This window comes from Heteronotia binoei, chromosome 11 (genome assembly GCF_032191835.1).
Source record: "Heteronotia binoei isolate CCM8104 ecotype False Entrance Well chromosome 11, APGP_CSIRO_Hbin_v1, whole genome shotgun sequence".
Lineage (NCBI taxonomy): Eukaryota > Metazoa > Chordata > Lepidosauria > Squamata > Gekkonidae > Heteronotia > Heteronotia binoei.
The window spans coordinates 83621016-83635560 of NC_083233.1; the positions used below are offsets into that span (position 1 = coordinate 83621016).

Genomic DNA, 14545 nt, shown 5'->3' on the forward strand with positions numbered 1-14545 from the left:
TCCAGGAATCACCGTGTCCCACTGATTCTCCTCATTCCACCAAGTTTCTGAAATTCCCACAATGTCTATGTTTTCTCCCAACACTAAACATTCCAATTCACCAATTTTACTTCGAACACTTCTAGCATTTGCATACAAACATCTATAATTTCCCAGGCGAGCTAGGCCCGCCACCTTCCTCCTGCCGCCTCGAGACTCTGGCAGACAGTCCATATTGTTTGTCACCTTCACAGTGGACAACTCTGGTCCGTTACCCAGTAGAAAAATAGCAGCTAACCCTTCATCTCTTTGAGACGAGTCCTCCCGAACCAGAGACATTTCATCTCCTGTCGGCTTTCCCCCAAGATTTAGTTTAAAAACTGCTCTGCCACCTTTTTGATTTTAAGCGCCAGCAGCCTGGTTCCATCCGGGGACAAGTGGAGACCGTCTCTTTTGTACAGCTCCCGCTTGTTCCAGAAAGCATCCCAGGAAGGTGCTTCTGCACTAAAGTTCAGTCCAACTTTTCTGATCTGTGTCCGCCCCGCCCGCCCACCCCGCTTCAGGATCCAGGGACACACCAATGACTTCATGCAAACATGTTTTCTCCAGCCGTCCACCTGCGCAAGGAGCCACAACAAGCGTCCAAGGTGCTGCAACGGAAGCTCTTCCCTTTGTAATTATCAAAATAGTGGTGATTTATTCTCCTTAGGGCCACAGCCCAGGGGACTCCTCCAAAGATCACCTTTGAGGCCAATAACATCAACATGAGAATCAAGGGCAACAGACTTTCTTAAACCAGCCCAAAATGGCATAAATAATCTCTCTAGTGCCCCAGAGAGCTTGGGCTGGGGGCTCCACTGCTCTGAAACCCACCTGCCTGTCTCTCCCGTTCAGCTCTGCAACCTTTCTGTAGCAGCAGTTCAGCATCCTTGGGCCTGCAAAGCAGTTAGGGCTGCTTCTCCTATGTAGCTGGGTGGGGGGTCACCAAGGAGAGGGTCTAGGATGACACGGCTGCTGGTCTTGCTGCTGGTCTTCCTGCTGCTGCCTGTCTCCGCCTGCGGGGTGCTGAAGCCCAAATGCCCCTTGAATCTGATCAAGGATGAAAACAAGCCCTGGAATTATTACAGGCCAGGAGACCATCTCATTGGGGGGCTCATCTCAGAAACTCCTGTCCTGTTCCAACCAACCATCTTTTCAAAGCCTCCCTCCATCAGACTTTTTGGGTAAGTCACAACCTATCCGTCTCTGGTTTCAAAGGCCTTGTCAGTCATAGTTTAAACCCAAAGTAGAACACCCCCCCCCCTTTGCTTTGAAGCCATGAGAGGCAACACATGCTGGGGCTAAGGAGCTCCTTGCTGCCTACACACAACCTGCCAAAAGGGGATTGCATCCACCCCCCTGTCCTGTGCACAACAGCCAGTTCAGATGGCCACTCTTGTTCATTTACTATGGGAACCCTTTCAGGGCAGGCTGATGCAGTTGAAATGGGGCTGGCACAGACGAGGAAGAGAAACAGCCTTGAGCAATGTGAAGATAAGACTATGAGAAGAGCCCCACTGGAGCAGACCAGTGGTCAGTGACCCATCTTTCCTTTCCCTGTGACTAAACAGCATACAAGCAAAAAATCTGAGTATTTTTAAAAGTAATTTGCAGCTGCATAGATGAATATGGCTAAATCATCTTGTCCGATTGTAAAATCATTAGTTTTTGTTGTTCAGAAATGTTCTGTAGATGGACAGTCCAAGGAGTTATATGATGGTTGCAAACAGGGGTTGTTTTGCAGAAAAATATGTGGTGGAGCTCATCCAGGGATTGTTATGCAGCTGCACCTATTATTCAATGGATAACGTGGGGAGCAGGAGAGGGAACCCTCAGAAAGGTTCAGAAGCTGTGCTCCTGTGAGCTCCTGCTGAATCTGAGGCCTGGTTGCAAAGAGAAGTAAAACCAGGGCAGCTAAAAAGGATACAGGCAATTGAGTCAACTTGATCCTTACAAGACATACAAAAGCATTTCTCAGGGGGGATTCTACTGAAACAGCCCTTCATCTCAACAGGAGGCCATGCATTCCATCTAAGTAACATGAATGAGTGACAATATTTTCAGACTATTAAAATAAATATTTAGACAATTCAAGCATTGTCTGATGAGATATATGGACGTGGATAGGGGGAGCAGTTCCAATCAGTTTTGACTTTTAGCAAAGGCCAGTCTTTTTAAAATAATTGGTTTTATGCTATTAAGGTTTTATTCAGTGAATCCCTGGTATTTAGGCTCAGGTTTAATCTAGTGAGCTTTGAGTCAATAGGACTAAGCTACAGCTGTTACTACTTGCAGTAAAGACGGCAGTACATTAGATTCACGGAGTGATCGTCTGAACTTGGATATCATGCTACTGTTGAAATCTGAGGGAGTCTGTGTTCTAGCTGAACCACTGTTGAGGATACACTGGGAAGAAGTGAAAGGATCTCATGAAAGAAAGTTTGCTGGAGGAGAGCCAGTTTGGTGTAGTGGTTAAGTGTGCGGACTCTTATCTGGGAGAACCGTGCTTGATTCCCTACTCCTCCACTTGCACCTGCTAGCATGGCCTTGGGTCAGCCATAGCTCTAGCAGAGGTTGTCCTTGAAAGGGCAGCTGCTGTGAGAGTCCTCTCCAGCCCCACCCACCTCACAGAGTGTCTGTTGTGGGGGAGGAAGGGAAAGGAGATTGTGAGCCGCTCTGAGACTCTTCGGAGTGGAGGGCGGGATATAAATCCAATATCTTCATCTACCTCACAGGGTGTCTGTTGTGCGGGAGGAAGGGAAAGGAGATTGTGAGCCGCTCTGAGACTCTTTGGAGTGGAGGGCGGGATATAAATCCAATATCTTCATCTACCTCACAGGGTGTCTGTTGTGGGGGAAGAAGGGAAAGGAGATTGTGAGCCGCTCTGAGACTCTTCGGAGTGGAGGGCAGGATATAAATCCAATATCTTCTTCATCTTCTTATCAAGAGGATCCAGTGGTCCACTGACCCAGACTGAGAAAAATGACGGCCTTATATAACACTAACAGCAGTAGGCTAATGTCTTTCTTATGCTGCAGTATCTACTCCAGCATCCTGTCTGATGCAGCGGCCAAACTTTTCCTCTGAAGAGCTAGTAACAAGGCATTGAGGGGTGTCAAACTCATTTGTTATGAGGGCCAGATCGGACATAAATGAGACTTTGTTGGGCCGGGCCATGAGTGTCATAAAAGGTAATGCCAGGTAGCAGAGATTCCAACTTCATAAAAGACACAAACACAATTAAAGATTAAAAGAACTAAAAAACTAAAATAAAGTTGTTGTGCCCAGTAGTCCCTCTAGCCACTTCCCAGCTCCCTGTGAGGCCAGTGTTAGGAACTTACTACTAGGGCACTTTAAGACTTACTCCAAGACGGAGGCAAAGCTCTTCTACCTTCCCCTAAGGTTGCTGCCACCAGACTGGTATTTTTCAGGGCCCAATCCAACCTTGTTTCCCCTGAAGGATCAACAATCTCCAAATGACCAAAGAGACACTTCTGGCATCCACACTCTTTTCTCAGTAGGGCTGAAAGGCACTGCCCCCTTCTGCAAGCCACTGACACCAAACAAAAGGTTAAACAAGTTTTTTTTTTCTGACAGTACAGGTATTTTCCCAACACCATGTAATAAAATAACAAAAGCTTTAAAAGCTGCCTAGTTACCTTGACCCTCAGGCCAATTGTAGATAGCCAAAAGATTCAGAGTTCCACAGGCACAGCCTTCTGCGACAGCCCAGCCAAACCCACCAGGATTCCCAAAAATACCCTTACTGACCCCGCAGGTCACCACAGCTCCAATTAAGGCCTGATGCCTTGCAGCTGGTGGTTCCACCCTGGGGCTTGCAACAGAAGGTGAGAAATCCTGCAGAACTTAGGTCACTAAAACTTAACCCTGGCACTACAAAAGTGTGCTGAAAGCATTACACTCTTGCAATATTGTGGTCAGTATCAAAACAAGCTCTCCTTCCCCCCCCCCCCACTTCCTCCCCAAGAGAGGCGCCTCAGCCAATGGGGAAAATAGAGCCTTTGCACTGTAGCATCTGTGCACTTGAGAAATTCTGGCAAAGCAAGCTGCGACACAGAAAGAAGCAAGCAAAAGAGGGAGGCCGAAGCAGACTTGCTCGCAGGCCTGATAGGAGCCCCCAGGGGCCTGATCCAGCCCATGGGCTGCACGTTGACACCCCTGGCATACAGGCTAAGACCTTCCCCTGGAATTGCCTCCTGGCTCTGGGATTCAGAGGTTTAGTGCCCCTGAATGTGGAGGTTCCCTCTAGTTACCTTGCCCAGTAGCCACTGGTAGTCCTTTCCTCCAGGACTCTGCCTAATCCCGATTTAAAGCTATGTTGGTAACCATCACTAACTCCTCTGGCAGCAAATTCTGCATTGTAATCATTTTACCATTGGAAGACAGAATGCACATTCTCCCCAGATGGATTTATAATGCAAGGCTGTAGGGCTGTGTGATGCGGTGGCAAAAAAGGCAAATGCACTTTGGGGCTGTATCAACAGAAGTAGAGTGTCCAGATCATGTGATGTGATGGTATCGCTTTACTCTGCTCTGGTAAGACCTCCCCTGGAGTATTGTGTTCAGTTTTGAGCACCACATTTTAAGAAGGATATAGACAAGCTGGAACGGGTCCAAAGGAGGGCGATGAAGATGGTGAGGGGTCTGGAGACCAAGTCCTATGAGGAAAGGTTGAAGGAGTTGGGCATGTTTAGCCTGGAGAGGAGGCGGCTGAGAGGTGATAGGATCACCATCTTCAAGTACTTGAAGGGCTGTCCTAGAGGGGATGGTGTGGAATTGTTTTCTGTGGCCCTGGAAGGTAGGACCAGAACCAATGGGCTGAAATTAAATCAAAAGAATTTCCGGCTCAACATTAGGAAGAACTTCCTGACAGTTAGAGCGATTCCTCAGTGGAACAGGCTTCCTTGGGAGGTGGTGGTCTCTCCTTCTGTGGAGGTTTTTAAACAGAGGCTAGATGGCCATCTGACTTCAATGAAGATGAATTTAGGGGGAGGTATTTGTGAGTTTCCTGCCTCTGAATGTGGAGGTTCCCCCACTGAGACCAACATGTCTACCCTCTGAAACAACCGCTCTGTTTTGCAGGAAAGGTGTGACAACGAACTGGCCTGTCCTGTCTTTCCTCTTTGCCATTCAGGAGATCAATGGGCACTCCCAGGGCTTGCCCAACCTCACGCTGGGCTACAACGTCTACGAGGACTATTATGATGCCAGGATGGCCTCGGAGGCCCTGGTAGACCTGGCATCAACGGGGCCATCCAACGTGCCAAACTACCACTGCGGGAGGCAGAACAACTTGCTGGCAATTCTTGAAGGAGCTGAGTCAGAAATCTCCAGCCAGATTGTCAATGTGCTCAGCATCTACAAAATCCCACAGGTAGGAATGGAGAAGGGGAGGGGAGCGTGTGAGAGAGCCAGGGTCAGCGGGCAAAGGAGACCATCTTAAATGCTGTCACATATTTACCTACTACCTCAGGAAAACTAAAATTAACCTTGTCAGAAATAAATGATGGCACAGGTAGTAGTTTAAAGTTCAAAACAAAGAATAAAGGTTTTATTATATACTTCCGTCCTTGACCCATTTCAGTCCGGCTTTCGCCCGGGACACGGGATGGAGACAGTGTTGGTTGCCTTAGTGGATGACCTTCAACGGCATCTGGATCGGGGTGGCTCGGCGGTGCTGATGTTGTTAGACCTGTCGGCGGCGTTCGACACGGTCGACCATCGGCTACTGACGTGCCGCCTCGCCGACGCAGGGATTCAGGGGTTGGCCTTACAGTGGCTTTCCTCTTTCCTGGAAGGTCGGGGACAAAGGGTCGCAATTGGGGGGGAGCTATCTCGGAGGCGCTCACTTGATTGTGGCGTGCCCCAAGGGGCGGTTCTCTCCCCGATGTTATTTAACATCTACATGCAGCCTCTTGCCCAGATTGCCGGAAGGTATGGGTTGGGGTGTCACCAGTATGCTGATGACACCCAGCTCTATCTACTGATGGATGGCCAGCCTGTCTGCGCCCCGGAAAATCTTGACCAGGCACTACGGGCCGTGGCTGAGTGGCTCAGACTGAGCGGGCTGAAGTTAAATCCTACGAAGACAGAGGTCCTTTGCTTGGGCCGCCGCGGCCCGGGGAGGGGGATCCCCCTGCCGGCTTTTGATGGTGCGCCGCTCACGGCGGCGGACAGGGTCAAGAGCCTGGGGGTGCTATTGGAGCCTTCTTTAAAGATGGAGGCTCAGATAGCAGCTGCTGCTAAGTCCGCATTTTTTCATCTTAGACGGGCAAGGCAGCTGGCCCCCTTTCTGGAGCGCGACGACCTAGCAACAGTGATCCATGCTACGGTCACCTCAAGGTTGGACTACTGCAACGCCCTCTACATGGGGCTGCCCTTGTCTCGGACCCGGAAACTGCAGCTGGTGCAGAATGCCGCAGCCCGGCTGTTGTTGGGTCTCCCAAAGTGGGAGCACATCCGGCCGGGTCTCCAGACTCTGCACTGGCTTCCAGTGATATACCGAGTCCGGTACAAGGTGCTGGTTATTACCTTTAAAGCCCTATATGTCCTGGGACCTGCCTACCTGAAGGACCGTCTCTCCCCACATGTGCCCCAGAGAGCACTGAGGTCAGGAACACAAAATCTCCTCACTATCCCCGGGCCAAAAGAAGCCCGCCTGAAGGCCACCAGAGAAAGGGCTTTCTCCGTTATGGCCCCCGTATGGTGGAATCAGCTGCCGGAAGAGGTGAGGGCCCTGCGGGACTTGGCGCAGTTCCGCAGGGCCTGTAAGACGACCCTCTTCCGGCTAGCCTATACCTAGCCTATATTTAGCTAGGATAACAACTTGAGGTAACTGGCCAGCCATCTGTTTACAGGAAACTGAATTACTCTGTTTTTAATGTTTTTAACTGTTTAAATATTCAATTGTTTTATATTTGAAATTGTTTAAAATTTAAGTTTGATTAATTGTTGGAAGCCGCCCTGAGCCATTCGTGGGAAGGGCGGAATATAAATCCCAAATAAATAAATAAATAAATAAATAAATAAATAAATAAATAAATAAATAAATAAATAAGAAAGGCTGGGAAAGGGAGGAAATAATATCAGAGGTTGGTGTATTAAAAACAGTTGGCAGGCAGAAAATCAAATTAAGAATACTTAAGAACACTCCTTATGTAGGCAGGCTGTTATTATAAGATGAGAACAAACAGTGTTTCCCTCACACTGAATAACACTAATAAGAAGAAAGACTTTAAAGATGGATTTGGCTTTTTGAGATATCTCCACACACTATCTCACTTCCTGAGAGGGCCCCACTGATGAACCTCCTGATGGCACCTGGGGTTTTTTGGCCACTGTGTGACACAAAGTATTGGACTGGATGGGCCATTGGCCTGATCCAACATGGCTTCTCTTCTGTTCTTATATGCCACAGAGTGTTGGACTGGATGGGCCACTGGCCTGATCCAACATGGATTCTCTTCTGTTCTTATATGCCACAGAGTGTTGGGCTGGAGGGGCCATTGGCCTGATCCAACATGGCTTCTCTTATGTTCTTCTGTGACACAGAGTGTTGGACTGGAGGGGCCACTGGCCTGATCCAACAGGGCTTCTCTTATGTTCTTCTGTGACACAGAGTGTTGGACTGGAGGGGCCACTGGCCTGATCCAACATGGCTTCTCTTCTGTTCTTATGTGACACAGAGTGTTGGACTGGAGGGGCCACTGGCCTGATCCAACAGGGCTTCTCTTATGTTCTTATGTGACACAGAGTGTTGGACTGGATGGGCCATTGGCCTGATCCAACATGGCTTCTCTTATGTTCTTATATGCCACAGAGTGTTGGACTGGATGTGCCACTGGCCTGATCCAACATGGATTCTCTTCTGTTCTTATATGCCACAGAGTGTTGGACTGGATGGGCCACTGGCCTGATCCAACATGGATTCTCTTCTGTTCTTATATGCCACAGAGTGTTGGGCTGGAGGGGCCATTGGCCTGATCCAACATGGCTTCTCTTATGTTCTTCTGTGACACAGAGTGTTGGACTGGAGGGGCCACTGGCCTGATCCAACAGGGTTTCTCTTCTGTTCTTATGTGACACAGAGTGTTGGACTGGATGGGCCACTGGCCTGATCCAACATGGATTCTCTTCTGTTCTTATATGCCACAGAGTGTTGGGCTGGATGGGCCATTGGCCTGATCCAATATGGATTCTCTTCTGTTCTTATGTGACACAGAGTGTTGGGCTGGAGGGGCCATTGGCCTGATCCAACATGGATTCTCTTCTGTTCTTATGTGACACAGAGTGTTGGACTGGATTGGCCACTGGCCTGATCCAACATGACTTCTCTTATTTTCTTATGAACTTGTGACAGAACTCCCCACCACAGACCCTTTCCCCTCGTGAACCAGGTATCCCCCTAACTATCCCTGGACCCTTCACATTGACACCTTTAACTGTAAGGATCTCTGTTTGTCTTCTGGGATCTTTACAGAGCCACAAGAACCTTTTGCCCCTCTCACAGTGTGTGTTTTGTGATCTTTGTTATAACCAGGAGTCTGCCCCCAAGACTCTGACCGACCTCCTCAGCAGAGCCTTAAAATCTCACTTTGCCTTGTGACACACTGTGACAACGCCTTGAGAGTCTTCTCAGAAAAGGGCCACTGCTAGCCCCTTCTAACAACCAGGAACTCTCACAGACAAGAGCTCTAATAAATACCAGCTCTGACCTAGGCTGCCCAGTCAGCAGCCTCGCCCAGACTTCTCAGTCTGATCTCTACTGGAGCTTAAACTGGAACTCAACTGAACACCAGTTCAGTCTGCTCTCAACTGAGGAGAGTTCCCTCTCCCTGCCCCCTTTAACTTGTTACATCGGTTACCAGGTCTCGTTTTGGGCAGCAGCTCACAGGAGCGGAGTTCTGGAACCTCTAAATTTTATTGTGCTCTTTCTTTCTTAACCCCGCCAATGCTTGCTTCTGGGCTCCACTGTTCAAAGCCCCTGTGAGAATTTTCCTGAACTTTAAGACTGGACAAACTTTCTAATATTTCCTCTCACATGAAATGGGAAAAAAACCAAAACATATAAAGCAGACAGATGGAAATCGTCATCGTATGAAGCTGCCTTATACTGAATCAGATCCTCGTTCCATCAAAGTCAGTATTGTCTACTCATACTGGCAGCTAGGGTTGCCAATCCCCAGGTGGGGGCAGGGGATCCCCTGGTTTGGAGGCCCTCCCCCCACTTCAGGATCATCAGAAAGCGGGGGGAGGGGAGGGAAATATCTGCTGGGAACTTTATTATTCCCAATGGAGGGCTATTCCCATAGGAAATAATGGAGAATGGATCCCCGAGTATCTGGGGCTCTGCGGGTGCTGTTTTTCGAGGTAGAGGCCCCAAATTTGCAGCGCAGCATCTGGTGCCTCTCCTCAAAATACCCTCCAAGTTTCAAAAAGATTGGACCAGGGGGTCCAATTCTCTATGTCCCAAAAGAAGGTGCCCCTATCCTTCATTATTTCCTATGGAAGGAAGGCATTTAAAAGGTGTTCAGTCCCTTGAAATGTCATGGCCAGAACTCCCTTTGGAGTTCAATTGTGCTTGTCACAATCTTGCTCCTGGCTCCACCCCCAATATCTCTTGGCTCCACCCCCAAAGTCTCCTGGCTCCACCCCCAAAGTCCCCAGCTATTTCTTGAATTGGACTTGGCAAACCTACTGGCAGCAGCTCTCCAGGATCTCAGCTGAGGTTTTTCACACTTATTTGCCTGGACCCTTTTTAATTGGAGATGCCAGGGATTGAAGCTGAGACCTTCTGCTTACCAAGGGATTCTCTACCACTGAGCCTCTGTCCCTCCTCTAAACTGGGGCATCAAGCCACTGTGGTCACGTAGAGGAAAGTAAAGTATGATGGGAGGAAGGTTTTTATTATGACATTTATAATTCAAGAAGCATTTTAAGGTAGATGCTGAGGCTGAGCTGATATAATTTAGTACACCTTCCACTGATGACAGGAGTATGTGGCATATTCAAATAAGCTATGCAAATGAGTTCCGCTAGTAAGCTCCAGCACCTCTTTTTCTACAAAATGACCCCTGTCTGTTACCATGGCGGCAGTTAGCCAATCACAGGGAGTGTCTCACTTGTCACTCACGCAGACTGCTTTCAGTCCATCACAAGGCGGGATCCTCAAGGCCCTTTGCTCAGTGCAGTTGCCCCAGGGTGGTGGAAAAAAAACATCACTGGGTACCAAAAAGGACAGGCAAAGAAAAAGATGGGATTTGTCTCTGGCTGTTGGTACACATACAAAACTTTCCTTTTGTTCTGCTGCCTCCTTGGGTCAGTCCTAGGTTTGTGACAGAAGACCAAAAACTTCCCATTTAGAGTGGGGCTCAATCTGCACGCCAGGAATGCAGTCCCTCATCTCAACAACCTGTAACTCCTCAAAAATGCACACGTCTCTTCCCATCCTTGGAACAGCATCCAGCTCTCCACACACAATGAGCAGATACATGTCAGGATCCTCTTGTCTTCCTGCCATCAACTGCCCAGCCTGCTCAGCAGATTTGTGCAAGAGAAAAGCCAGTATATCTGGATGCTGCTTTAACCTTCTTGTGGTCCTATAATAATCTCTCCATTCGCTCTTTGACTTAGAGCCCAACACTGTAAAAAGGGAGCAAAGTGTGTATTGTGTAGTGGGTTCTACGCATTGATGAGCCTCAGGATCAGTGAAAACAAGCTCTTTATTAAGAGTAACATAGTGAATGGCTCCACTACAAGACTGGGGCTGGGGCCAACGGGCCAAAATTTATATACATCTCTGGGTTCCCATGCAAGCACCTGATTGGGTCAGTCAAACTGGTGGGGGCTTGTGATTGGTCCAGGGCTGTGGAGATTTGTATCCTGCAACCCATTGTTCCCAAGTCCCCGAGCTCAGTCCGTAAGGCTCCAATGAGCCAGGCAGGAACACCCAAAGTCTTCCCTTGAGTCCACATACATAACAGTATCTTACCTGCCTTTGCAGTCTCCCCATATCAGGATCACGCCTTTCATGGAGTCCCTACAGGTGAGTTTTGGCCATGAAGAATCCAGGAAAGAGGAGGGGGACTTCAATGCATCTTCATCTCCAGGTGTGGCCTACCCACCCCCATCACAAGAAATAGCAGCCCTACACTTTTTTAAAAAAAACCTGCTGGGTTTAAGGTGAGATTTATGTAGCTTACAGATTTGTGGAAGTTCCAAAGTGCACGGGGATTGTAAGTGAAGAGCCTTCACTCAACATCTGCATCTTCACAAGTGGCAAACATGGACATATTATGCCTACCAGCCGCCAAATCTACGTGCCTCTTTAGAGCTTCCATCTACACGTATCATCTACTGGAAAGGACTTGCTCACCCGAACCAGAGCCGGCTACTCTGTGTTGTACCTCTGAGCAAAGAGATCATCCAGTTTATGTAATATTGCAGGAAACCAAACTTCATCCCATAGTCATGGCCTTAGATTTTTGAGAAACTGCTGATTTTGCTAATGTGATGCCTGTTTGAAAGGGCTCAGATTGGGTGTTGTGTGGCTATAACTTCAATGGTGCTTCACAGTGATCCAGATCGCCCTGGTCCATCTAGCTTGGCTTTGCCTCCTCTGACTGGCAGAGAGGCTCTCCAGGGTCTCTAGCAGAGGAAGGTCTCTTCCAGCCCCTGGGAGTTTCTGCACGCTGAGTGGGGGTTCTGCCACAGAAGTGCTTTCTGGGGGGCAAATCCGTGCCTGCAGAAAACGTACAAGGTGTGCTGAGCTCACAGAGGAACACTGCACCCCAAACATTACACAAACACACCTGGAGTTTTGTCCTGACAACCAAAGGAATCACCTGCCTCTGCTTTTCCTCCCAGGTCAGCTACGGTTTTGTTGCTCGCCTTCCGAATGATCAGACTGAATTCCCCTTTTTGTACCAGAAGGTGCCAAAAGCAGATTGCCAGTCCCGGGGCATTGTCCAGCTGCTTCTGCACTTCCAGTGGACGTGGGTCGGTCTCCTTGCTCCACAGACTGACGGTGGAGAACACTTCCTGCAGACGTTTCCATCCCTGCTCATCAGGAACCACATTTGTGTCAACTTCTCACAAAGCATCCCAGTCATGAATACGAGAAAAATGCTTTTATTCCACAGAAAATTTTATATGCCCAGAGAAATCAATGTGTTTGTTTATTATGGGGAGATGCGCTTCTTTTTTGCTACAATAAGTTTGTCAAAATATATACTGAACTCTATGCAGCAAAACCCATTGTAGGGAAAGTCTGGATCACAACGGCTTTGTGGGACCTCACTTTTTCCTTGGCTAATGAGGTTTTGTCTCCACGTTTGGTCCATGGCTTTTTTTCCTTTTTATTCCATTCCAAAAAAAGGAGAAACATGAAGGAGTCTTTTGCGCTTTACACTGGCATCTCACGTTTTTTGGCAGAAGCGTTTGACTGTTCTCACTCAAAGCCTGTGATGTCTGTGAAAGGCCAGAGAAGATGCAGAGAGAAGGAGGGACTGGTGGAGACTCTGCCCCTGGATGCAATTCAAGGGGCCCTTTCTCTCGACAGCTACAACATTTACAACAGTGTCTGGGCCGTGGCCCACGCCCTGAAGTCTGCCTACTCCTCCAGATCCTTGAGATTGGCCCTGAAGGCTGGAGGCAGGTCTGTGCTTCAGAGGGTGCAGCCATGGCAGGTAGGCCCCTTTCCTTTGGCCATTGGTTAGGTTCTCCCAGATAAGAATTGGCACACTTAACCACTACACCAAACTAGCAGACTAATTCCCTTCTAGAACTGTTGGAATCATTTCCTGTTTTTCTTAGGACACATTTCTGAGTTTGGTTTGAAGGACCCTAAAGGGTGCACGATTCTCTTCAAGCCCTACATTACATGTGTATGACAGAGTGGGGGTATATCTGTGGGGGAGGGGATACGACTCACCCCATCCCATAAACAGCTGAGACTGGTTGAGCTTGCCTGGTTCCTTTGAGAGTTCTGGGGTCAAGACTCTGGAGGGAGAGAGCTGCAAAGACTCAGGGGCAGTTCTAGATGGGGGAGGGGAGGGGTTTCCCTAGAGGAGTTTAATTCAACTCAATGAAACTGTTTTTCTCTCAAGTAGATGTGTTCACATTTTGTCATGGGTATGTAATCTAAAAAGATTCACTATTAACCCACCTGTCACTGATATCAGAACAGAGGCATTCTGAGGGGATTCCTCCTCGCCTTGGGGTGTGGCAGACAGAGACTGAGGCCCTTGTCTGGTTTTCTGTACCAGAAGAGCTGTATCTTTGTCATGATTGTTGTGCATCCAAATGTACTCATAGACATATGCACATTCTAGCTGCAAATTCAGCTTTGAAAATTTCTGGTTTAGGTCCATGCAGCCTGTACTGCTATTCCCCCAAATGCCCTCAGACCCGTTCTCCTTCCACAGCCAAGGCAGTGCCTGCTCATCACCAGTTGGAACTGCTCACCTGTGGCCTGTTCCATACAACCCAATGTCGGAAAGAAAGTCCTCTGTGTGTGGTGGGGAGGGGCTCTCTTACTGACTCTTTACCCTTTTCTTCATCCTGGCTGTTGACATCTTCTCTCATATTGCAGCTTCACTCTTTCATGAGGAACTTCCACTTTCACAATACTTCCTTTGATGGAGCTTATTGGGATGAAAATGAGGATCCAGCAGCTAACCTGGACCTTATGAACTGGGTGTTGCTTTCCAACACGTCCTTTGGGGGAGTGAAATGTGGGAGCGCAGAGAGACTGGCGTCCTCAGAATTCAAGTTCACCATTGACATGGAAGCCATTGTGTGGCCCAAGGTGAGGGAGGACCAATTGCGTCTCTTTATTCCTTTTAATGTCTCTCCTCCTTTAATAATGGGTTGGGTGCACTCTGTGGTACCCATGGAAAGGAGGAATCTTAGTTGGATCTCATGCCACAGAGTCTACCCTCCAAAGTGGTGTTTTCTTCAGGAAAACTGATGGTTGTAGTCTGGGGACTGGGTATCATTCTGGGAGAGCTCCAGGCCCCCTCTGGAGGTTGTCAACACAAGATCTGGAGCTCATCTACTAGCTGGGGAGCAATAGTTCCCATCAGATCTTCTGTGAATGCCCACTGACAACAAAACCCCTTCACACTGTTTGTTCAGTGCTCTTTTGCTTACTATTTAGAGCGTGCCTCGCTCCCGGTGTACCGACAGTTGTCCCCCTGGCTATGCCAAAGTGGCCAAAAGAGGAGAGCCTGTTTGCTGCTATCGGTGTGTTCGATGTGCAGAGGGGACCATCTCCACTCAAGAAGGTGGGTGACTCTGGGAGAAAGGGCAGCTTGAGGAAAAGAGGGTATCTTCAGAAATCCTGGGAAGGCATTATGGAATTCTATCTTTTTGGCTTATATTCCTTTTAAATCTCTATTGTAGTAAGTATGAGGCCCAAGCTGTGCTGTGTATGAATTCAGTGGGAGGACAGAAAAGGCTAACATTTCTGCATACCTTGTAGAAATGGCAGGATTTAGATTAACAT

General features: G+C 48.4%; 1 protein-coding gene across 1 annotated transcript; it reads left to right on the top strand.

Moving 5' to 3' along the window:
- The first annotated feature begins 981 nt into the window (after positions 1–981).
- LOC132579050 (vomeronasal type-2 receptor 1-like) lies at positions 982–12300 on the top strand. Its single transcript, XM_060249185.1, has 3 exons — positions 982–1202; positions 5122–5413; positions 11905–12300. Exons 1-3 carry the CDS (start codon positions 982–984, stop codon positions 12298–12300), a joined length of 909 nt encoding a protein of 302 aa, XP_060105168.1.
- Positions 12301–14545: the final 2245 nt, after the last annotated feature.

Coding starts and splice junctions, on each gene's coding strand:
- LOC132579050 (XM_060249185.1), top strand. CDS start 982: ATGACACGGCTGCTGGTCTTGCTGCTGGTCTTCCTGCTGCTGCCTGTC. Junction 1,203..5,121: donor CCCTCCATCAGACTTTTTGG/GTAAGTCACAAC, acceptor TCTGTTTTGCAG/GAAAGGTGTGACAACGAACT. Junction 5,414..11,904: donor GCATCTACAAAATCCCACAG/GTAGGAATGGAG, acceptor TTTTCCTCCCAG/GTCAGCTACGGTTTTGTTGC.